Raw genomic sequence first — 26,557 nt, forward strand, 5'->3', positions numbered from 1 at the left:
ACCCTGACCCTCACCTAACCCCAACACTAACCCCAGTGCAGCAACCCTAACCCTAACCTGAACCCCCCAACCTCAATACAACATAACCCTAACACTACGTAAAATAAAGGGTAGAGTTCCAACACCAATAATAATAACTAAATACGACATAGAGACCATAAATTGGCAAAACCCAGGAACTGATTATAACCCCAGAGGGGGATCAAAGGATTACGGATCAAGAAATTACTAAGAAGCGATCGGCAAGAAAAAGAAGCCAGGTGGTAAGGTAAAGCGTGGGCCAACCAAAAGTGGCAGGTATAAGTGACAAGAAGCTCAAGCGTTGAATGAGAATACGAACACAAGAGGGTGTAACTACCCTCCTGCCCACACCATACAACCTAACATTCAGGAGTGACACGCTTTACATTACCACAGACAAAAAAAGATATAAATGCCAAGAAAAGAAAACCCAGAGAATATATCTTGCAAATACCTTAAATCTAAACTTGATCAGTGAGGTAGATGGTTAAATAACTTTTTGTTCCCCTTTTGCCCCCCCCACAAAAAAAGCAGCAAGCAACTTATAAAAATAGGGAGCACCAAGGAGGTTTTTTTTAATTTTAAAATCTAAAATATTTAAAAGGTGCACTTAAAATAAAGCATGGCTGGAAATGTGGGTCTGACAGACGTGGAACTCATCTTCCCAAACCCCCCCCCCCCCCCCCCCACGAGGTTTGGGACAGCAATAAGGGCACAAAAGATTACATATTTTTAAAAAAAGTTGTAGTTCCCATAGACACGGTCTCTGGACATGGATGCGGGGACGGCCCCTTTAAGAGATGCCTGGTGCTGCGGGGACGGCCCCTTTAAGAGATGCCTGGTGCTGCGGGGAACGCGACAGCAGGGAGCTGCTGGATATCGACCTCGGTTTTTTTAAAAGAAACCCTTTCCCCGGGGATCTGGAGGAGTTGGGGACACGGGTGAGAATCCGATAACTTTATCTAGTCTTTAGATTTTGAGCGTTCACCGGGTGATTTTTATCTTTGAAATCGGGTTTTTTTCTCAGCGACTGAAAAGCGAGCGCCGCGTGAGGCATTCTGGGATATGGAGTTCTCTCGGGTCAAACACGAGGGCAAGACCCGTAAATAAAAGGGTTTACTTGGTCTCTCTGGGGCTGGGGGACCTTTCTTTCCCCCTCCTCTCCCCCCGGGGGGCGGGTGGCAGCGGTTACGGGAGTTTTTATGGGGAATCGGACCTTGGAAATCAAAATTTTGTTCCACGCGGCCGCTGAAAAGCGAGCGCCGCGTGAGGCATTCTGGGATATGGAGTTCTCTCGGGTCAAACACGAGGGCAACGCTCTTAAATAAAAGGGTTTACTTTGGTTTTTTGGGGCTGGGGGACCTTTCTTTCCCCCTCCTCTCCCCCCCGGGGGGGGGGGGTGGGTGGCGGCGGATTCGGGAGTTTTTTTTGGGAATCGGACCTTGGAAATCGGTTTTTTTTCTGCGCGGCCGCTGAAAAGCGAGCGACGCGTGAGGCATTCTGGGAGATTGAGTTTCGTTTAACGAGCGACCGGGTTTAAAAAGGAGGAAATCGGTGGGAAGTTTAATTAATTGTTTAAAATACCCTCATAATTAAAAGGCATAGCCGGAGGTGGGGGTTTGGAGAAGTAGCTTCATGTTTTTATTTAAAAAATGAGGTGAGGCGGACAGGTAATCAAGCCCCGGGGTCAGCAGACAGTCAGACTCCGTGGCGCCAGAATGACCTGGAGCATTAAAACAGATTCAAAGGTTAAAAAGCAATATTTTTAAAAACATTACCTCAAAAAAAATAACCCCAAACATCTAAGATAAACTAAAGGAACATTAAAACATTAGGTTAAAAAAATATAATTTAAAAATAACGAACACGTGGAGCGAAGGGGGCGGGGCCAGCCCTGCATGAGACAGGACTCATTACATACAGGACAGAAATTCTAACCAATCCCAGGTCAAGGCTAGCCTGCTTGTGGGCGGGAACAAAACTTCAGCCAACAGTAGCACACAGGGGAGGGGCCAGTCCAAGGCTCCGTACTTATAAACAACTGTAAACAAAGTTAAAATCCTTTCTCCCTGATGAAGCTTAAGGATAAGCGAAACGTCGGAGAAAAAAAGATTCCAGGCCGGAGAACTTACTGAACGAAAGAGTTTTTGGATAGTACTGTTGCAGGCAGAGAACCATCGAAGCCAGAGAGCCACCGGAGGGGAGGTGAGACCGGTGGAAAAAGAGCCTTTCCAGGCGGGACAGCCGGCTGAGCTGGGGAGTGTTTGGAGGACGCAGTCCCAGGCAGGAGACCATCTGAGCCAGGGAGCCACCGTGGGGTGAGATTACAGTTACTAGCGGGGACCTCTATTACCAAATAGAAGCTAGTAACATCTTTTAAAACCTTTTGCACCTTTCTACACCCAGGGAATGGCTAACACTATGCGGAACACATGCAGGTTGTCTGACAACCGTACGCATATGAGGTCGGACCCTGGTACACATAGGTGTCTCCCCGTAGCCAGGGATGAATTTGCTACAACAGTGAGAATAATTTATAGAATTTTCCAGACAATCCACCATCTAATATTCTTAAAGGGCCAGAATCAGCCCCCTAAGGGCATCTTAAAACAAGCTGATAAACTAACATGCTTTATAAAACCGGCAAAACCGTCACAGGAAACCCTAACCAAATTGGCTTTGAATTCAGAAAATTGGGCAAAACAGACCAGACAGATTCTAATTGAGCACTATACAACAAACCTGGAAGAATTAGAAAATGAATTTGCTCAGGCTGCAGTGACAGAGCGCCTGGAAGAAATGATGGCGAAAGCCACTAATTGGATTAAAAAGAGTCTTAGACATAAATTCAAAATTCAATCAATTGATGAGGCAAAGAGACATGTGGTGGGATTAGCATCACGGTTGACAGAGCAAGGGACCAGCACACAATTGAGGACAGAACAGCGGACCGGCATACGGACTAGGACGCCCCCACGCCATAGGCCAAATACCTGGGCAGCCTTGTTCCACCAGCCTGCGATCACAGCCCCCTCATGCCGCAGACGGACTGAAAACCCCCCCCCACCCCGTGGGCCAGCTGCCACGACTTTGTCACGCCACCGACGGACACCCCCACCCCGTGAGCCAACTGCCACAACCTCGTCAAGCCACCGACACACCCCCCCACCCTTTGAGCCAGCTGCCATGACTTCAGCACGCCACCGGCAGACCCCCCCACCCCTTGCACCAGTTGCCACGACTTCGTCACACCACCAACACACCCCCCCACCCTTGGAGCCAGCTGCCATGACTTCGTCATGCCACCGATGGACCCCCCCACCCCTTGCACCAGTTGCCACGACTTCGTCACACCACCAACACACACCCCCACCCTTTGAGCCAGCTGCCATGACTTCGTCACGCCACCGACAGACCCCCCCACCCCGTGGGCCAACGACCCCGACTTCATCACACCACCAGCAGACCACTGAAACCCCCCCTTCCTTGCGGTCCAGGGCAGTGACCCCCCCTTCCCCGCCATCCAGGGCGGCGACTAGCCCTACCCCACCCCACAGGCCAAGGACCAGGATTTCCAATGTGGCCATCATTAGGGACCTGGACATCACACTTGGCTCTCAAGAGCCTGAGCCACGTAGACCCCAGCACTACATGGGGAACCAACATCAGACCGTATTAAACCAAATCACTAGGGATTCCTCAGACCCAAAACAAACAGAAGGGAGAACCCCTCCTACACCAGGGACAAATCCATGCACAACATTCCTGTACCCCAAAACCAGGGTCATGTACCAACCGCTCCCACAGAGACAAAAGAAAGACTGTACCAAACCAACCATCCCAAGAAATACAGCAGTTCTAGAGCCCGAGATCAGTGTCACAAAACAACCCCTTCCACAGAAACAAAGGAGCGACCAGACCGGACAGGTAAACCCAATAGACACAGAAATGAGGACAGGAACAATGAGAGCCCAGACAGACAACACAGTAGGAGAGGCAGAAATAGCTGAAGCCGAGGTAGGGAACACAATAGGGGAGGCAGGGGTAGCAGACATAGAAACAGAAAACACACCAACAGGGGCAGAACCTGACTCTGAAGGGGAAGATGCACAGAGAGTGACGAGGCACCCCAACACCAGCCGAAAAAACATTACCTGGAAATTGGAACCCAGAAAATCAATTTTAATAATAGGAGATTCCAACCTCTCCAAGATAAAAAGATGCCCAAATCCCACCACCCAAATTGATAGCTTTCCAGGAGCTAAATTCATTCATGTCACAGCAATTCTGGACAAATTGGAACCCTGTCCGGAGACCAAAAAGGTGGTGCTCTCAGTTGGCATTAATAATCGAACGCAGAGACCACTGACTGCAACCAAGCAACTGCAGTCATTACTTAAATTGGCTAAGAGCACATTCCCAAATGCTCAGATCTGGGTGCCGGAAATTAACTTCAGTAACTTACTTCCAGAAACAGAGAGGGATACAATCAGAGGAATTAACCAGCATATAAAAAAACAGAATTACATACCAGCAATTAATGCTAGATCCTTTAAAGTGGGGGCTGACCACATCCATTGGACAGATAGCACTGCCCATAACATAATAAACCAGTGGATGAAGTCTTTAAACTAAAAAGGACATTAACCCAAGAGAAGGGTAGATTACACCTGGGAAAAACTGTTATTAATATTTCCCAACTCTTTAACCCCACAGAGGTACAGGAGAGGGTTTTAAACAAGGGCCTTACATTTGTTCCAACCCCAAAACATTGTAAAGTACAAATTCAGGAAGATCTGAAAAGGTTTTACAGGAGAGTAAAACTGACCGATTACTTTAGCGATTCAGAAACAGACAAGCAACCTTTTACACCACCATCAGAATGGACCCCACCAAACAATAAAATAGAGCCAGAAATCCTAAACTTTATTAAACAGACTCAATCACAAATTGAAAAAATCCCTAAACAGACAGACAAGCAAAACCTCACTGGAAGAGAGAGACGGGCAATCATAGAACTTAGAAACAATCTAGATATAATCATAAAACCAGCAGATAAGGGCAGTAGTATAGTGATCATGGATAGGCAACAGTATCTACTTGAAGCTCACAGACAGCTTAATAATACAGCCCACTACACGAAATTAGCAGGACCAATTTACCAGGACACACGAAAAGAGATTGGAAACATTTTAACAGAACTAAAGAAATCTAAACACTTGAATCAGAAACAAGTGGAATACCTAAGGGGGGAACAACCACAACCCAGAAAATTCTACATACTACCCAAAATACACAAGCACCCTGACACATGGACTGTACCAGGAGAAATACCACCAGGAAGACCCATTGTGTCAGACTGTGGTAGTGAATCCTACAGGATAGCAGAATACATTGACTCATTCCTAAACCCCTTATCACAGAAGCACCCTAGCTACATTAAAGACACTTACCACTTCATAGAAATAGTGAACTCACTGACCGTACCCCCGAACGCAATACTCTTTACCATGGACATTGAAAGCCTATACACAAACATAGAAACAGACAGAGGCATACAGGCAGTGGAAAATATCCTTAGAAAGTTCCCCCAACCCCACAGACCAGATGCAGCCATAATCCAGCTATTACACCTAGGACTAACAAAAAATGACTTTGAATTCCAGGAGCAATTCTACCTACAGATTAAGGGCACGGCTATGGGCAAGAAATTTGCCCCGGCCTACGCAAACATATACATGGCAGACTGGGAAAACACAGTCTTTGAAAAGTGTTCCAAGCTCCCGATGTGTTATTACAGATACCTGGATGACATATGGGGAGTCTGGACTCACACAGAAACAGAATTGCAAGAATTTGTAGGTATTCTCAACAGTCACCACCAATCTATTAAACTTAAAGTTACAACACATAGAGAAAGTGTGGATTTCCTGGACACCACAGTATTTAAATTACAACAGGAGAATAACAGCCACAAGCTAGCAACAAAGGTATTCTTTAAAGAAACAGACACACACACACTCCTGCACATAAACAGCCACCATCCAAAACATACCTTTCGGGGGCTGGTGAAGTCACAACTGACACGTTTTCACCGCATATGCACAAACGGAGAGGACTTTAGGGAAGCCACCACAACCCTATTTACTGCACTGAGACAGAGAGGTTACACAAAAAGGTTCCTCAGGCACCTTAAGTCTGATTTCCTGAGGGGACTGAATAGCCCACGGCCAAACAGAGAAGTAGCAAGACTACCACTGATAACGACATACGATACAATGACCAAACTAATACACGGAGTGATTAAAACCCGATTTGGGAAACTAAAAGAGGATGTTGACACACTTAGTCGATACCACATAACGTCGGCATACAAAAGAACTCGGAACCTTCGCGACATGCTGGTTCGGAGTAGGATAAGAAAACAGACAACCCAGAACTGCACAAACCCAAAATGTGGGACGTGTAAATACCTAATAATCCGCAAAATGATACAAAATAGACACACAGGAAAAGCAGCCCTAATTAAACAAAGAATTACATGTGAACAGCACAATGCTGTTTATGCAATTCGATGCAAACAATGCCACATCTTGTATGTAGGAGAAACAGGGAATAGTCTAAGGATGAGGCTCACAGGGCACCTCAGTGCTATTAGAACAAAGGATGTATACAAACCTACCTCCCGACACTTCATGGAGCATGGTCTTGAATCCCTGGAATTTATGGGGTTGGAGACCAACATGAACTGGACAACCTCACAAAGGAAGAGGAGGGAAAAACACTGGATAACAACCCTACAAACTCAGTTACCAAAGGGCTTAAATCAGATCTAAAATGGGGGAAATCCAACATCAAAAAACAAAACTGCCCCGACCTTAATTACCACAAATCCCAACCCCAACTTGATAAACCTCCCAAACCGCAACCACACCACACCCTACCCTAATCACAATAAACAGAGCTAACCCCTACTGTTTAAGCTAACCAAAACCACTAAACCCCACACTGCCCACAACAAACAGACCAAAGCCCCAACCCTAACTACAAACAGACCACATCCATATCCCAAATCCTAACTCCAAATGCACCCCACTCTACCCCTAAAGCCTAACCATAACTCTAATACAGCAAACCTAATCTCCCACCCCACCCCTAAAATCTAAGCCTAACACACCCCACCCTACTCCTAAACCCTGACCCTCACTTAACCCTACCCCTAATGCAACCCTAACCCATAACTCCAACCCCCCAGCCCTGAATCTAATCACAACTCTCCAAATGCACCCCACTCTACCCCTAAAGCCTAACCGTAACTCTAATACAGCAAACCTAATCTCCCACCCCACCCCTAAAATCTAAGCCTAACACACCCCACCCTACTCCTAAACCCTGACCCTCACTTAACCCTACCCCTAATGCAACCCTAACCCATAACTCCAACCCCCCAGCCCTGAATCTAATCACAACTCTCCAAATGCACCCCACTCTACCCCTAAAGCCTAACCGTAACTCTAATACAGCAAACCTAATCTCCCACCCCACCCCTAAAATCTAAGCCTAACACACCCCACCCTACTCCTAAACCCTGACCCTCACTTAACCCTACCCCTAATGCAACCCTAACCCATAACTCCAACCCCCCAGCCCTGAATCTAATCACAACTCTCCAAATGCACCCCACTCTACCCCTAAAGCCTAACCGTAACTCTAATACAGCAAACCTAATCTCCCACCCCACCCCTAAAATCTAAGCCTAACACACCCCACCCTACTCCTAAACCCTGACCCTCACTTAACCCTACCCCTAATGCAACCCTAACCCATAACTCCAACCCCCCAGCCCTGAATCTAATCCCCTACCCTGATGCACCCTACCCTACCCCTAAACACCTAACCCTAACCCTGATGCACCCTACCCTACCCCTAAACACCTAACCCTAACCCTGATGCACCCAACCCTACCCCTAAAACATAACCCTAACCCCACCCCACCCCTAAACACCTAACCCTAACCCTGATGCACCCCAACCTAACCCCAATATAGCCCTGAACCTAACTGCGACCCTGACCCTCACCTAACCCCAACACTAACCCCAGTGCAGCAACCCTAACCCTAACCTGAACCCCCCAACCTCAATACAACATAACCCTAACACTACGTAAAATAAAGGGTAGAGTTCCAACACCAATAATAATAACTAAATACGACATAGAGGCCATAAATTGGCAAAACCCAGGAACTGATTATAACCCCAGAGGGGGATCAAAGGATTACGGATCAAGAAATTACTAAGAAGCGATCGGCAAGAAAAAGAAGCCAGGTGGTAAGGTAAAGCGTGGGCCAACCAAAAGTGGCAGGTATAAGTGACAAGAAGCTCAAGGGATGAGTGAGAATACGAACACAAGAGGGTGTAACTACCCTCCTGCCCACACCATACAACCTAACATTCAGGAGTGACACGCTTTACATTACCACAGACAAAAAAAGATATAAATGCCAAGAAAAGAAAACCCAGAGAATATATCTTGCAAATACCTTAAATCTAAACTTGATCAGTGAGGTAGATGGTTAAATAACTTTTTGTTCCCCTTTTGCCCCCCCCACAAAAAAAGCAGCAAGCAACTTATAAAAATAGGGAGCACCAAGGAGGTTTTTTTTAATTTTAAAATCTAAAATATTTAAAAGGTGCACTTAAAATAAAGCATGGCTGGAAATGTGGGTCTGACAGACGTGGAACTCATCTTCCCAAACCCCCCCCCCCCCCCCACGAGGTTTGGGACAGCAATAAGGGCACAAAAGATTACATATTTTTAAAAAAAGTTGTAGTTCCCATAGACACGGTCTCTGGACATGGATGCGGGGACGGCCCCTTTAAGAGATGCCTGGTGCTGCGGGGACGGCCCCTTTAAGAGATGCCTGGTGCTGCGGGGAACGCGACAGCAGGGAGCTGCTGGATATCGACCTCGGTTTTTTTAAAAGAAACCCTTTCCCCGGGGATCTGGAGGAGTTGGGGACACGGGTGAGAATCCGATAACTTTATCTAGTCTTTAGATTTTGAGCGTTCACCGGGTGATTTTTATCTTTGAAATCGGGTTTTTTTCTCAGCGACTGAAAAGCGAGCGCCGCGTGAGGCATTCTGGGATATGGAGTTCTCTCGGGTCAAACACGAGGGCAAGACCCGTAAATAAAAGGGTTTACTTGGTCTCTCTGGGGCTGGGGGACCTTTCTTTCCCCCTCCTCTCCCCCCGGGGGGCGGGTGGCAGCGGTTACGGGAGTTTTTATGGGGAATCGGACCTTGGAAATCAAAATTTTGTTCCACGCGGCCGCTGAAAAGCGAGCGCCGCGTGAGGCATTCTGGGATATGGAGTTCTCTCGGGTCAAACACGAGGGCAACGCTCTTAAATAAAAGGGTTTACTTTGGTTTTTTGGGGCTGGGGGACCTTTCTTTCCCCCTCCTCTCCCCCCCGGGGGGGGGGGGGTGGGTGGCGGCGGATTCGGGAGTTTTTTTTGGGAATCGGACCTTGGAAATCGGTTTTTTTTCTGCGCGGCCGCTGAAAAGCGAGCGACGCGTGAGGCATTCTGGGAGATTGAGTTTCGTTTAACGAGCGACCGGGTTTAAAAAGGAGGAAATCGGTGGGAAGTTTAATTAATTGTTTAAAATACCCTCATAATTAAAAGGCATAGCCGGAGGTGGGGGTTTGGAGAAGTAGCTTCATGTTTTTATTTAAAAAATGAGGTGAGGCGGACAGGTAATCAAGCCCCGGGGTCAGCAGACAGTCAGACTCCGTGGCGCCAGAATGACCTGGAGCATTAAAACAGATTCAAAGGTTAAAAAGCAATATTTTTAAAAACATTACCTCAAAAAAAATAACCCCAAACATCTAAGATAAACTAAAGGAACATTAAAACATTAGGTTAAAAAAATATAATTTAAAAATAACGAACACGTGGAGCGAAGGGGGCGGGGCCAGCCCTGCATGAGACAGGACTCATTACATACAGGACAGAAATTCTAACCAATCCCAGGTCAAGGCTAGCCTGCTTGTGGGCGGGAACAAAACTTCAGCCAACAGTAGCACACAGGGGAGGGGCCAGTCCAAGGCTCCGTACTTATAAACAACTGTAAACAAAGTTAAAATCCTTTCTCCCTGATGAAGCTTAAGGATAAGCGAAACGTCGGAGAAAAAAAGATTCCAGGCCGGAGAACTTACTGAACGAAAGAGTTTTTGGATAGTACTGTTGCAGGCAGAGAACCATCGAAGCCAGAGAGCCACCGGAGGGGAGGTGAGACCGGTGGAAAAAGAGCCTTTCCAGGCGGGACAGCCGGCTGAGCTGGGGAGTGTTTGGAGGACGCAGTCCCAGGCAGGAGACCATCTGAGCCAGGGAGCCACCGTGGGGTGAGATTACAGTTACTAGCGGGGACCTCTATTACCAAATAGAAGCTAGTAACATCTTTTAAAACCTTTTGCACCTTTCTACACCCAGGGAATGGCTAACACTATGCGGAACACATGCAGGTTGTCTGACAACCGTACGCATATGAGGTCGGACCCTGGTACACATAGGTGTCTCCCCGTAGCCAGGGATGAATTTGCTACAACAGTGAGAATAATTTATAGAATTTTCCAGACAATCCACCATCTAATATTCTTAAAGGGCCAGAATCAGCCCCCTAAGGGCATCTTAAAACAAGCTGATAAACTAACATGCTTTATAAAACCGGCAAAACCGTCACAGGAAACCCTAACCAAATTGGCTTTGAATTCAGAAAATTGGGCAAAACAGACCAGACAGATTCTAATTGAGCACTATACAACAAACCTGGAAGAATTAGAAAATGAATTTGCTCAGGCTGCAGTGACAGAGCGCCTGGAAGAAATGATGGCGAAAGCCACTAATTGGATTAAAAAGAGTCTTAGACATAAATTCAAAATTCAATCAATTGATGAGGCAAAGAGACATGTGGTGGGATTAGCATCACGGTTGACAGAGCAAGGGACCAGCACACAATTGAGGACAGAACAGCGGACCGGCATACGGACTAGGACGCCCCCACGCCATAGGCCAAATACCTGGGCAGCCTTGTTCCACCAGCCTGCGATCACAGCCCCCTCATGCCGCAGACGGACTGAAAACCCCCCCCCACCCCGTGGGCCAGCTGCCACGACTTTGTCACGCCACCGACGGACACCCCCACCCCGTGAGCCAACTGCCACAACCTCGTCAAGCCACCGACACACCCCCCCACCCTTTGAGCCAGCTGCCATGACTTCAGCACGCCACCGGCAGACCCCCCCACCCCTTGCACCAGTTGCCACGACTTCGTCACACCACCAACACACCCCCCCACCCTTGGAGCCAGCTGCCATGACTTCGTCATGCCACCGATGGACCCCCCCACCCCTTGCACCAGTTGCCACGACTTCGTCACACCACCAACACACACCCCCACCCTTTGAGCCAGCTGCCATGACTTCGTCACGCCACCGACAGACCCCCCCACCCCGTGGGCCAACGACCCCGACTTCATCACACCACCAGCAGACCACTGAAACCCCCCCTTCCTTGCGGTCCAGGGCAGTGACCCCCCCTTCCCCGCCATCCAGGGCGGCGACTAGCCCTACCCCACCCCACAGGCCAAGGACCAGGATTTCCAATGTGGCCATCATTAGGGACCTGGACATCACACTTGGCTCTCAAGAGCCTGAGCCACGTAGACCCCAGCACTACATGGGGAACCAACATCAGACCGTATTAAACCAAATCACTAGGGATTCCTCAGACCCAAAACAAACAGAAGGGAGAACCCCTCCTACACCAGGGACAAATCCATGCACAACATTCCTGTACCCCAAAACCAGGGTCATGTACCAACCGCTCCCACAGAGACAAAAGAAAGACTGTACCAAACCAACCATCCCAAGAAATACAGCAGTTCTAGAGCCCGAGATCAGTGTCACAAAACAACCCCTTCCACAGAAACAAAGGAGCGACCAGACCGGACAGGTAAACCCAATAGACACAGAAATGAGGACAGGAACAATGAGAGCCCAGACAGACAACACAGTAGGAGAGGCAGAAATAGCTGAAGCCGAGGTAGGGAACACAATAGGGGAGGCAGGGGTAGCAGACATAGAAACAGAAAACACACCAACAGGGGCAGAACCTGACTCTGAAGGGGAAGATGCACAGAGAGTGACGAGGCACCCCAACACCAGCCGAAAAAACATTACCTGGAAATTGGAACCCAGAAAATCAATTTTAATAATAGGAGATTCCAACCTCTCCAAGATAAAAAGATGCCCAAATCCCACCACCCAAATTGATAGCTTTCCAGGAGCTAAATTCATTCATGTCACAGCAATTCTGGACAAATTGGAACCCTGTCCGGAGACCAAAAAGGTGGTGCTCTCAGTTGGCATTAATAATCGAACGCAGAGACCACTGACTGCAACCAAGCAACTGCAGTCATTACTTAAATTGGCTAAGAGCACATTCCCAAATGCTCAGATCTGGGTGCCGGAAATTAACTTCAGTAACTTACTTCCAGAAACAGAGAGGGATACAATCAGAGGAATTAACCAGCATATAAAAAAACAGAATTACATACCAGCAATTAATGCTAGATCCTTTAAAGTGGGGGCTGACCACATCCATTGGACAGATAGCACTGCCCATAACATAATAAACCAGTGGATGAAGTCTTTAAACTAAAAAGGACATTAACCCAAGAGAAGGGTAGATTACACCTGGGAAAAACTGTTATTAATATTTCCCAACTCTTTAACCCCACAGAGGTACAGGAGAGGGTTTTAAACAAGGGCCTTACATTTGTTCCAACCCCAAAACATTGTAAAGTACAAATTCAGGAAGATCTGAAAAGGTTTTACAGGAGAGTAAAACTGACCGATTACTTTAGCGATTCAGAAACAGACAAGCAACCTTTTACACCACCATCAGAATGGACCCCACCAAACAATAAAATAGAGCCAGAAATCCTAAACTTTATTAAACAGACTCAATCACAAATTGAAAAAATCCCTAAACAGACAGACAAGCAAAACCTCACTGGAAGAGAGAGACGGGCAATCATAGAACTTAGAAACAATCTAGATATAATCATAAAACCAGCAGATAAGGGCAGTAGTATAGTGATCATGGATAGGCAACAGTATCTACTTGAAGCTCACAGACAGCTTAATAATACAGCCCACTACACGAAATTAGCAGGACCAATTTACCAGGACACACGAAAAGAGATTGGAAACATTTTAACAGAACTAAAGAAATCTAAACACTTGAATCAGAAACAAGTGGAATACCTAAGGGGGGAACAACCACAACCCAGAAAATTCTACATACTACCCAAAATACACAAGCACCCTGACACATGGACTGTACCAGGAGAAATACCACCAGGAAGACCCATTGTGTCAGACTGTGGTAGTGAATCCTACAGGATAGCAGAATACATTGACTCATTCCTAAACCCCTTATCACAGAAGCACCCTAGCTACATTAAAGACACTTACCACTTCATAGAAATAGTGAACTCACTGACCGTACCCCCGAACGCAATACTCTTTACCATGGACATTGAAAGCCTATACACAAACATAGAAACAGACAGAGGCATACAGGCAGTGGAAAATATCCTTAGAAAGTTCCCCCAACCCCACAGACCAGATGCAGCCATAATCCAGCTATTACACCTAGGACTAACAAAAAATGACTTTGAATTCCAGGAGCAATTCTACCTACAGATTAAGGGCACGGCTATGGGCAAGAAATTTGCCCCGGCCTACGCAAACATATACATGGCAGACTGGGAAAACACAGTCTTTGAAAAGTGTTCCAAGCTCCCGATGTGTTATTACAGATACCTGGATGACATATGGGGAGTCTGGACTCACACAGAAACAGAATTGCAAGAATTTGTAGGTATTCTCAACAGTCACCACCAATCTATTAAACTTAAAGTTACAACACATAGAGAAAGTGTGGATTTCCTGGACACCACAGTATTTAAATTACAACAGGAGAATAACAGCCACAAGCTAGCAACAAAGGTATTCTTTAAAGAAACAGACACACACACACTCCTGCACATAAACAGCCACCATCCAAAACATACCTTTCGGGGGCTGGTGAAGTCACAACTGACACGTTTTCACCGCATATGCACAAACGGAGAGGACTTTAGGGAAGCCACCACAACCCTATTTACTGCACTGAGACAGAGAGGTTACACAAAAAGGTTCCTCAGGCACCTTAAGTCTGATTTCCTGAGGGGACTGAATAGCCCACGGCCAAACAGAGAAGTAGCAAGACTACCACTGATAACGACATACGATACAATGACCAAACTAATACACGGAGTGATTAAAACCCGATTTGGGAAACTAAAAGAGGATGTTGACACACTTAGTCGATACCACATAACGTCGGCATACAAAAGAACTCGGAACCTTCGCGACATGCTGGTTCGGAGTAGGATAAGAAAACAGACAACCCAGAACTGCACAAACCCAAAATGTGGGACGTGTAAATACCTAATAATCCGCAAAATGATACAAAATAGACACACAGGAAAAGCAGCCCTAATTAAACAAAGAATTACATGTGAACAGCACAATGCTGTTTATGCAATTCGATGCAAACAATGCCACATCTTGTATGTAGGAGAAACAGGGAATAGTCTAAGGATGAGGCTCACAGGGCACCTCAGTGCTATTAGAACAAAGGATGTATACAAACCTACCTCCCGACACTTCATGGAGCATGGTCTTGAATCCCTGGAATTTATGGGGTTGGAGACCAACATGAACTGGACAACCTCACAAAGGAAGAGGAGGGAAAAACACTGGATAACAACCCTACAAACTCAGTTACCAAAGGGCTTAAATCAGATCTAAAATGGGGGAAATCCAACATCAAAAAACAAAACTGCCCCGACCTTAATTACCACAAATCCCAACCCCAACTTGATAAACCTCCCAAACCGCAACCACACCACACCCTACCCTAATCACAATAAACAGAGCTAACCCCTACTGTTTAAGCTAACCAAAACCACTAAACCCCACACTGCCCACAACAAACAGACCAAAGCCCCAACCCTAACTACAAACAGACCACATCCATATCCCAAATCCTAACTCCAAATGCACCCCACTCTACCCCTAAAGCCTAACCATAACTCTAATACAGCAAACCTAATCTCCCACCCCACCCCTAAAATCTAAGCCTAACACACCCCACCCTACTCCTAAACCCTGACCCTCACTTAACCCTACCCCTAATGCAACCCTAACCCATAACTCCAACCCCCCAGCCCTGAATCTAATCACAACTCTCCAAATGCACCCCACTCTACCCCTAAAGCCTAACCGTAACTCTAATACAGCAAACCTAATCTCCCACCCCACCCCTAAAATCTAAGCCTAACACACCCCACCCTACTCCTAAACCCTGACCCTCACTTAACCCTACCCCTAATGCAACCCTAACCCATAACTCCAACCCCCCAGCCCTGAATCTAATCACAACTCTCCAAATGCACCCCACTCTACCCCTAAAGCCTAACCGTAACTCTAATACAGCAAACCTAATCTCCCACCCCACCCCTAAAATCTAAGCCTAACACACCCCACCCTACTCCTAAACCCTGACCCTCACTTAACCCTACCCCTAATGCAACCCTAACCCATAACTCCAACCCCCCAGCCCTGAATCTAATCACAACTCTCCAAATGCACCCCACTCTACCCCTAAAGCCTAACCGTAACTCTAATACAGCAAACCTAATCTCCCACCCCACCCCTAAAATCTAAGCCTAACACACCCCACCCTACTCCTAAACCCTGACCCTCACTTAACCCTACCCCTAATGCAACCCTAACCCATAACTCCAACCCCCCAGCCCTGAATCTAATCCCCTACCCTGATGCACCCTACCCTACCCCTAAACACCTAACCCTAACCCTGATGCACCCTACCCTACCCCTAAACACCTAACCCTAACCCTGATGCACCCAACCCTACCCCTAAAACATAACCCTAACCCCACCCCACCCCTAAACACCTAACCCTAACCCTGATGCACCCCAACCTAACCCCAATATAGCCCTGAACCTAACTGCGACCCTGACCCTCACCTAACCCCAACACTAACCCCAGTGCAGCAACCCTAACCCTAACCTGAACCCCCCAACCTCAATACAACATAACCCTAACACTACGTAAAATAAAGGGTAGAGTTCCAACACCAATAATAATAACTAAATACGACATAGAGGCCATAAATTGGCAAAACCCAGGAACTGATTATAACCCCAGAGGGGGATCAAAGGATTACGGATCAAGAAATTACTAAGAAGCGATCGGCAAGAAAAAGAAGCCAGGTGGTAAGGTAAAGCGTGGGCCAACCAAAAGTGGCAGGTATAAGTGACAAGAAGCTCAAGGGATGAGTGAGAATACGAACACAAGAGGGTGTAACTACCCTCCTGCCCACACCATACAACCTAACCCTAACCCTAACCCTAACCCTAACCCTAACCCTAACCCTAACCCTAACCCTAACCCTAATCCTAACCCTAACCCTAACCCTAACCCGAACCCTAACCCTAACCCTAACCCTAATGCAGCGTAACCCTAACCCTAACCCTAACCCTAACCCTAACCCTAATGCGGATCAAGAAATTACTAAGAAGCGATCGGCAAGAAAAAGAAGCCAGGTGGTAAGGTAAAGCGTGGGCCAACCAAAAGTGGCAGGTATAAGTGACAAGAAGCTCAAGCGTTGAGTGAGAATACGAACACAAGAGGGTGTAACTACCCTCCTGCCCACACCATACAACCTAACCCTAACCCTAACCCTAACCCTAACCCTAACCCTAATGCGGATCAAGAAATTACTAAGAAGCGATCGGCAAGAAAAAGAAGCCAGGTGGTAAGGTAAAGCGTGGGCCAACCAAAAGTGGCAGGTATAAGTGACAAGAAGCTCAAGCGTTGAGTGAGAATACGAACACAAGAGGGTGTAACTACCCTCCTGCCCACACCATACAACCTAACCCTAACCCTAACCCTAACCCTAACCCTAACCCTAACCCTAATGCGGATCAAGAAATTACTAAGAAGCGATCGGCAAGAAAAAGAAGCCAGGTGGTAAGGTAAAGCGTGGGCCAACCAAAAGTGGCAGGTATAAGTGACAAGAAGCTCAAGGGTTGAGTGAGAATACGAACACAAGAGGGTGTAACTCCCCTCCTGCCCACACCATACAACCTCACCCTAACCCTAACCCTAACCCTAACCCTAACCCTAACCCTAACCCTAACCCTACTCCTAAACCCTGACCCTCACTTAACCCTACCCCTAATGCAACCCTAACCCATAACTCCAACCCCCCAGCCCTGAATCTAATCACAACTCTGACCCTGGACCCTAACCCTGATGCACCCTACCCTACCCCTAAACACCTAACCCTAACCCTGATGCACCCTACCCTACCCCCAAACACCTAACCCTAACCCTGATGCACCCAACCCTACCCCTAAAACATAACCCTAACCCCACCCCACCCCTAAACACCTAACCCTAACCCTGATGCACCCCAACCTAACCCCAATATAGCCCTGAACCTAACTGCGACCCTGACCCTCACCTAACCCCAACACTAACCCCAGTGCAGCAACCCTAACCCTAACCTGAACCCCCCAACCTCAATACAACATAACCCTAACACTACGTAAAATAAAGGGTAGAGTTCCAACACCAATAATAATAACTAAATACGACATAGAGACCATAAATTGGCAAAACCCAGGAACTGATTATAACCCCAGAGGGGGATCAAAGGATTACGGATCAAGAAATTACTAAGAAGCGATCGGCAAGAAAAAGAAGCCAGGTGGTAAGGTAAAGCGTGGGCCAACCAAAAGTGGCAGGTATAAGTGACAAGAAGCTCAAGCGTTGAATGAGAATACGAACACAAGAGGGTGTAACTACCCTCCTGCCCACACCATACAACCTAACCCTAACCCTAACCCTAACCCTAATGCAGCGTAACCCTAACCCTAACCCTAAACCTAACCCTAACCCTAATGCAGCACCGGTCGGAGTGTTCCAAGAAGGAACGATGGATGGTACTTAAGGCTGGAGGACGGGACACATTCAGTAGTAGCCAAGCAGGAACTCTGGATGGTGCCTAAAGCTAAAGCACAAGGTGCATTCATTTGGACAACAGCAAAAGTCTGAGGTGCGGGCCAGAACCAAGAGGCAGACAACATAGGGAGGGCGTTTTCCCCCCTCTGCCCACCATTTTAAAACCTAACCCTAACCCTAACCCTAACCCTAACCCTAATGCACTAACCCTAACCCTAACCCTAACCCTAAAACATAACCCTAACCCCACCCCACCCCTAAACACCTAACCCTAACCCTGATGCACCCCAACCTAACCCCAATATAGCCCTGAACCTAACTGCGACCCTGACCCTCACCTAACCCCAACACTAACCCCAGTGCAGCAACCCTAACCCTAACCTGAACCCCCCAACCTCAATACAACATAACCCTAACACTACGTAAATTAAAGGGTAGAGTTCCAACACCAATAATAATAACTAAATACGACATAGAGACCATAAATTGGCAAAACCCAGGAACTGATTATAACCCCAGAGGGGGATCAAAGGATTACGGATCAAGAAATTACTAAGAAGCGATCGGCAAGAAAAAGAAGCCAGGTGGTAAGGTAAAGCGTGGGCCAACCAAAAGTGGCAGGTATAAGTGACAAGAAGCTCAAGAGTTGAGTGAGAATACGAACACAAGAGGGTGTAACTACCCTCCTGCCCACACCATACAACCTAACCCTAACCCTAACCCTAACCCTAATGCACTAACCCTAACCCTAACCCTAATGCAGCGTAACCCTAACCCTAACCCTAACCCTAACCCTAATGCAAGTGACGCACTAAGGACTTGGTCTGTTTGTTTGTAGCTCCCTGATGAGCCGCAAGATGGCGAAACCGGTCGGAGTGTTCCAAGAAGGAACGATGGATGGTACTTAAGGCTGGAGGACGGGACACATTCAATAGTAGCCAAGCAGGAACTCTGGATGGTGCCTAAAGCTAAAGCACAAGGTGCATTCATTTGGACAACAGCAACAGTCTGAGGTGCGGGCCAGAACCAAGAGGCAGACAACATAGGGAGGGCGTTTCCCCCATCTGCCCACCATTTTAAAACCTAACCTTTGCAAGTGACGCACTAAGGACTTGGTCTGTTTGTTTGTAGCTCCCTGATGAGCCGCAAGATGGCGAAACCGGTCGGAGTGTTCCAAGAAGGAACGATGGATGGTACTTAAGGCTGGAGGACGGGACACATTCAATAGTAGCCAAGCAGGAACTCTGGATGGCGCCTAAAGCTAAAGCACAAGGTGCATTCATTTGGACAACAGCAACAGTCTGAGGTGCGGGCCAGAACCAAGAGGCAGACAACATAGGGAGGGCGTTTCCCCCCTCTGCCCACCATTTTAAAACCTAACCTTTGCAAGTGACGCACTAAGGACTTGGTCTGTTTGTTTGTAGCTCCCTGATGAGCCGCAAGATGGCGAAACCGGTCGGAGTGTTCCAAGAAGGAACGATGGATGGTACTTAAGGCTGGAGGACGGGACACATTCAATAGTAGCCAAGCAGGAACTCTGGATGGTGCCTAAAGCTAAAGCACAAGGTGCATTCATTTGGACAACAGCGACAGTCTGAGGTGCGGGCCAGAACCAAGAGGCAGACAACATAGGGAGGGCGTTTCCCCCCTCTGCCCACCATTTTAAAACCTAACCCTAACCCTAACCCTAACCCTAATGCAGTAGTAGCCAAGCAGGAACTCTGGATGGTGCCTAAAGCTAAACCACAAGGTGCATTCATTTGGACAACAGCAACAGTCTGAGGTGCGGGCCAGAACCAAGAGGCAGACAACATAGGGAGGGCGTTTTCCCCCCTCTGTCCACCATTTTAAAACCTAACCCTAACCCTAACCCTAACCCTAACCCTAATGCAGCGTAACCCTAACCCTAACCCTAACCCTAACCCTAACCCTAATGCGGCCTAACCCTAACCCTAATGCAGCGTAACCCTAACCCTAACCCTAACCCTAATGCAGAGGCAGACAACATGGGGAGGGCGTTTCCCCCCTCTGTCCACCATTTTAAAACCTAACATTAACCCTAACCCTCACCCTAACCCTAATCCCTAATGCAGCGTACCCTAACCCTAACCCTAACCCTAAATCTAACCCTAACCCTAACGCAGCGTAATCCTAACCCTAACCCTAAACCAAATGCAGCGTAACCCTGATCCTGACACTACCCCAAGCCTGACCCTGACACTAACCCTGACCCTGACCCTAACCCTAACCCTGACCCTAACCCTAATGCAGCGTAACCCTATCCCTAATCCTAATGCCCTAACCCTAACCCCAACCCTGACACTAATGCACTAACCCTAACCCTAACGCTAACCCTCACCCTGATGCACTAACCCGAACGGTAACACTAACCCTAATGCACGAACCCTAACACTAACCCTATCCCTAATGCACTAACCCTAACCATAACCCTAATGCAGCGTAACCCTAACCCTAACCCTAACCCGAACGCAGACAACGTAGTGAGGGCTTTTCCCTCCTCTGCCCACCATGATAAACCTAACTCTAATGCTAAACCTCACACTAACCCTAACCCTATTGCAGCGTAACCCTAACCCTAATGCACTAACCCTAACCCAAACCGTAATACACTAACCCTAAGCCTAACCCTAATAACCTAACTCTAACCCTAACCCTAATGCAGGAACAATCCAAAGTTTGGGCCAGCAGTCCCAAGCGGCAGACAACATAGGGCAGATCTGTTCCCCCCTCTGCCCAAAATGCTAAACCTAACACTAAGAGCGACACACTTTGGATTCGGCTTGTTTTTGTCCCTCTCTGACAAGCCGCAAAGGCCGCGAAAACGGTCGGAGTATTTCCAAGAAGGAACAATGGATGATGCCTAAAACTACAGGTCAAGGTACATTCATTTGGACAGCAGGACCAATCCAAAGTGTGGGCCAGCAGTCCCAAGCGGCAGACAACACAGGGCGGGCCTGTTCCCCCCTCTGCCCAAAATGCTAAACCTAACCACAACCCTGAAAATTCTATATACTACCCAAAATACATAAGCACCCTGACACATGGACAGTACCAGGAGAAATACCACGAGAAAGACCCATTGTGACAGACTGTGGTAGTGAATCCTACAGGATAGCAGAATACATTGACTCATTCCTAAACCCCTTATCACAGAAGCACCCTGGCTACATTAAAGACACTTACCATTTTATAGAAATAGTAAACTCACTGACCATACCCCCGAACGCAATTCTCTTTACCATGGACATTGAAAGCCTACACACAAACATGGAAACAGGCAGTGGAAAATATCCTTCGAAAGTTCCCCCAACCCCACAGACCAGATGCAGCCACAATCCAGCTATTACACCTGGGACTAACAAAAAATGACTTTGAATTTCAAGAGGAATTTTACCTCCAGATTAAGTGCACGGCTGTGGGCAAAAAATTTGCCCTGGCCTACGCAAATCTATACATGGCAGACTGGTCTTTGAAAAGTGTCCCAGGCTGCCGATGTATTATTCCAGTTACCTGGATGACATATGGGGAGTCTGGATTAAGATGGAAACAGAATTGGAAGAATTTGTAAATACACTCTACAATCACCACCCATCCATTAAACTTAAAGTTACAACATATAGAGAAAGTGTGGATTTCCTGGACACCACAGTATTTAAACTAGCACAGGAAAATAACAGCCACAAGTTAGCAACAAAGGTATTCTTTAAAGAAACAGACACATAGGGCTGGATTTTAGCAGGCCTGCGGGTTCCCAGCGGGTGGTCCTCCGGGAGCGTGGAAAACGCGGACGGCTAATTGCGTACGCCCCCCGCACGATCGCCGGATAATTGAACTGATTAAGCCCTGCTTCCGGGTTCTCCGCTCCCCAGCTGCATGCCGGCGGGCTGCGCATGCGCACTACCGTCGATGCGATGTAGGAGCTCCACTTAAAGGGGCAGTCTCCCAAAGCCCCTCCTGCTGCAATCAGTAGGCAAGACATGATGGCTCAACCCAGGGGAAAGGCTGCGCCATGTTTTTCGGACCTTGCGCTGCAGCTGATGCTGGAGGGTGTGAGGAGGAGGAGGGACACTCTGTTCCCTGCGGACGGACGCAAGTGCCCTGCCGCTGCCACCAGGAAGGCATGGGCAGAGGTGGCGGCGGAGGTCAGCAGCAGGGCCAACGCCCCCAGAACATGGGAGCAGTGCCACAAGCGGTTCAATGACCTCACTAGGTCCGGCAAGGTGAGTACACCAACGCACTCTCCCACAACCTGTCCCCACCATCACGCCAAACAGATCACAACGCCTCCTGCAGAGCCACCACAGCGCTCCCGCAGCAATCCTCACAGCCACTCACTCACCATCCTCGCCGTGCCCCCAAGTACCCACTGTCCCTGTCCCCACCCGAACACTACCACACACCCCAATCCCCATGCAATGGGATGGGCACGTGGCACACGCATCCTCCCATCCATCTGCCCCACGCTCAACCCACCCACACCAATGCTCGATGCGTGTCACTATGCAATACGCACCCACTCACGCATCTGTGTTTTGCCTTGACAGGAGAAGAGAAGCAAAAACAACAAGGAAAGGGCACGCACCGGAGGTGGCCCGCCGCACGTGGTCGACCCGACAGACGCAGAGGTGGAGGCGCTCGACCTCGCCCGCACGCCACATTGCCTGTCTGTCGCAGATGGCGAGTCTGTCGCTGCAGAAACGGCCGGTAAGGGAAAGCTGACACTCAACACCCATGATCGCGAGTGACCGTATCATCACCTGCCATCAGGCGCACCGTAACGTTGGTGCACATGCCTCATAGTGCCCTCTGTTCTCTTGCAGGGCCGTCTGCGAGTCCTGTGATTGAGGAGGGCGATTCCTCAGAGGACATAGCGGTCTCTGAGAGTGCATCATCACATCTGAGCCAACCATCCACCAGCGCAGAGACACGCACCTCGGTGGGTCCCCCTCGCCAACTAGTTGGGGTAGCACTTGGTGATTCACCGCGCACGAGTGAGCATGAGCAGACCCTGGTGGCAGGGGCAGCCACGGAGGGTCGGCGTCGGTGGGAGCACTCATCTCCAGGCTCTGCTCACCTGGATCCAGATGCTGAACCCAGGGGGCCACCAGTGAAAAGGAGAGCCGTCGAGGGGCACCAGATAATTGCCGAGGTACTGGGAGAGGTGCCGCGTGCATTGTCCACAATTGCGCAGGCGATGGAGGAGTCCAACTCCTGCATGCGGGCATTGGTGGCGCAGGCACAGGAGGGTACCGGCGACATAGTGTCGCGGGTAGGTGCGGGAGCGTCTGCGGTGGAAGACAGGCTCGCCTACCTCGAGCGTCACGCACAGCTCCACATTGAGTCCGTGCAGGCCCTGACAACGGCTGTACGGATTCAGGGTGAGCAACATTCCGCCGCCATAAACAGGCTGACGGATACACTAGGGGTGGCCTTGCAAGGCCTCACACATGCCATCCAAACTGTCGTCCAGCAGGGTGGAAGGGGTGATGTGGGCCGAGGCCACGAGAGGGATGATGGTGAACGGGGACATGGAAGCGGGGACGCTTCTCAAGGCGCCCCCACATCCCACCCGTTGCCCCCCTCTCAACCAGTACACGCAATGGTGCCTCCTCTCCAGGTGGCCGAGTCTGCCCCTGCTCCAGTGCAGGAGGAGCAGTCTGTGGAGGTGCCCTCACGGGCACCGAAACCCAGGGGCCGTCCGCCCAAAGCATCTACCCGGTCAGGGCACGAACAGGAGCAACCTGCTGCTACCTCTGCTGGAGCCACAGGGGTAGCACCACGTAGGGGTTCCCGGAAAAGAAATCCAAAGGCATTATAAGCACAAAGGGAATGCACCAGGGTGTTTGTTAATTTGTACACGTTTTGTTTATAGTATTTCACATTGTACATATTAAACACTCGTTCTCACCACTCCTGCCACCTCTCGTCCATTCTTCCGCGGCCTGTGCAATAGGTGCGTTCCGTGCAGCCCATCATGACGGCGAACACCTGCTGCCGCCCATTGGGCACACTGCTGTGGATGCGTGGGTACTGGCAACACTCTTCAGTGGAGGGGGCTGGTATGGCCCCTCGCATGTGCAGGTGAGGAGATGCGAGCGCCTCGCACTGTCTGACTCTAGGAGAACCGTTAACGTATGAGTGCCTCCCTGGCCCGGCGAGCATCCCGGTGAGTCGTGGTTCGGCGCATGGGTCGTCCACCATCCTCTGGCACGTCCTCCTCCTCCTCCTCCTCCTCCACCTCCTCCACCTCCTCCTCATCCTCCTCGTCCTCCTCCTCCTCCTCATCACCGTCCTCAATGTGGGTGGTGGGTGTGGATGGGGCGTCCTCCAGCGGCACCCCTCTCTGTTGGGCCATGTTGTGCAGGGCACAGCAGACAACTATGATTCGTCCCACTCTGAATGGTGTGTATTGGAGCGCTCCCCCAGAATGATCAAGGCACCTGAAGCGCATCTTGAGCAGCCCTATGGTCTGCTCAATTGTAGACCTGGTAGCAGTGTGGCTGTCATTGTACCGACGCTCCGGCTCGGTGATGGGGTTCCTCAGAGGCGTCATGAGTCACGTGTGTAGGGGATACCCCTTGTCGCCGAGGAGCCAGCCGTTGCCGGCGTTGGGTGCGTGGAGGATGGGCGGGACGGTGGACTCGCTGAGGATGAAAGCATCATGGCAGCTGCCGGGGTATCTGGCGCACACGTGTAGGAATCTCTGGCGGTGGTCACAGATGAGCTGGGCGTTCATGGAGTGATACCCCTTCCTGTTGATGAACAGCCCTGGCTCATGCGGAGGTGCCCGTATTGCGATGTGGGTGCAGTCGATTACACCCTGCACCCATGGGAAGCCAGCCATGGCATGGAATCCAACCGCCCTCTCCATCTGGCTGCGCTCGTCCATGGCGAAGTTGATGTAGTGCGAGGCCCTGCGGAACAACCCATCGGTGACCTGCCTTATGCACTTGTGTGCAGACGACTGACAGACCCCGGTGATGTCCCCGGTGGCACCCTGGAAGGATCCGGATGCGAAGAAGTTGAGGGCAGTGGTGACTTTGACGGCGACAGGTAAGAAGATGCTGCTTGGTCCATCAGGGAGCAGCTCGTCGTTAAGGAGGCTGCAGATGTCGGCGACTACCTGGCGATTGACTCTGAGCCGACGTATGCACTGCTCCTCGGAGAGGTCCATGAAGCTGAGCCTCGGTCTGTACACCCTGTGCGGAGGGTAGTGCCTCCTGCGACACATCTCTCTCTGTGGTTGCCCTCCCTCCTGCTGTGCAGGTGGGTGTGCCACAGCACCGTGTTGGGGGGCTCCACGTCTCCGAGGCGGACGGCGTGGACTGCGAGGCTGCTGGGGCTGGTCATGCTGTTCGTCCTCCGAGGATGTCAACGCACCACCCATCTGGCAGGTGTTGGTCTGAGGAGTTGTGCAGGGTAGGTAGGTGGTTCCTCGCACTGGGGCTGTGGTTTCACGTCGGTCTGTCCTCTGGCTTGGCGGGGGTTGGTGGAGGGCAGGGGTTGCCCTATGTGACGCGGTGGCCTCCTGCGTGGGTGAGGGCTCTCCCACCCGCTGTGAAGTGCACCTTGGCAGCTGCCACAGGCTGCTGGCTGGAACACGACCGGTTGAAGGGAGACTGTTTCCCCCAGTGTGTGAAACACTCTGCCTTGAAGTTAAAATCCCACACTTCCTGTTTTGACAGCTGATTCAGCTCATTTAATGATCTCAACAAGCAAGGTAAGTACACTCAAGTGGAACCCCGCTGGCTTTAAGTGCCTGCGGGATTCCCACCAGCGGGGTCTGCACACGCAGCCCCGCACATCAGCGTGGCACCCGGAAGTGGCCGGGATCTCGGCGCGATCTGCTCCCGCACGTGGAAATTGACATTTTGGAGCCCGCCCTGCCGATAACGCACAGGAAACCCGACGCTAAAATCGAGCCCATAGACTTCTGCACATAAACAGCCACCATCGAAAACATACCTTTCGGGGGCTGGTGAAGTCACAACTAACACGTTTTCACCGCATATGCACAAATGGAGAGGACTTTAGGGAAGCCACCACAACCCTATTTACTGCACTGAGACAGAGAGGTTACACGAAAAGGTTCTTCAGGCGCATTGGGTCAGATTTCCTGAGGGGACTGAATAGCCCATGGCCAAACAGAGAAGCAGCAAGACTACCACTGATAACAACATATCATAGAACGACCAAACTAATACACAAAGTAATTAAAACCCAATTTGGAAAACTAAAAGAGGATGTCAACACACTTAGTCGATACAACATAACATTAGCATACAAAAGAGGTAAAAATCTACGGGATCTACTGGTCTGGAGTGGAGTAAGAAAACAGGCAACCCAGAACTG

General features: G+C 49.3%; 1 protein-coding gene across 1 annotated transcript; it reads left to right on the forward strand.

Annotated features, from left to right (window-relative positions):
* Positions 1-22,185: 22,185 nt before the first annotated feature.
* Positions 22,186-24,115, forward strand: LOC137301567 (myb-related transcription factor, partner of profilin-like). Its single transcript, XM_067971122.1, has 3 exons — positions 22,186-22,425; positions 22,750-22,909; positions 23,026-24,115. Exons 1-3 carry the CDS (start codon positions 22,186-22,188, stop codon positions 24,021-24,023), a joined length of 1,398 nt encoding a protein of 465 aa, XP_067827223.1. The 3' UTR covers positions 24,024-24,115.
* The last annotated feature ends 2,442 nt before the right edge of the window (positions 24,116-26,557 follow it).

Source organism: Heptranchias perlo, chromosome 34 (genome assembly GCF_035084215.1).
Source record: "Heptranchias perlo isolate sHepPer1 chromosome 34, sHepPer1.hap1, whole genome shotgun sequence".
NCBI classification, from domain to species: Eukaryota; Metazoa; Chordata; class Chondrichthyes; order Hexanchiformes; family Hexanchidae; genus Heptranchias; species Heptranchias perlo.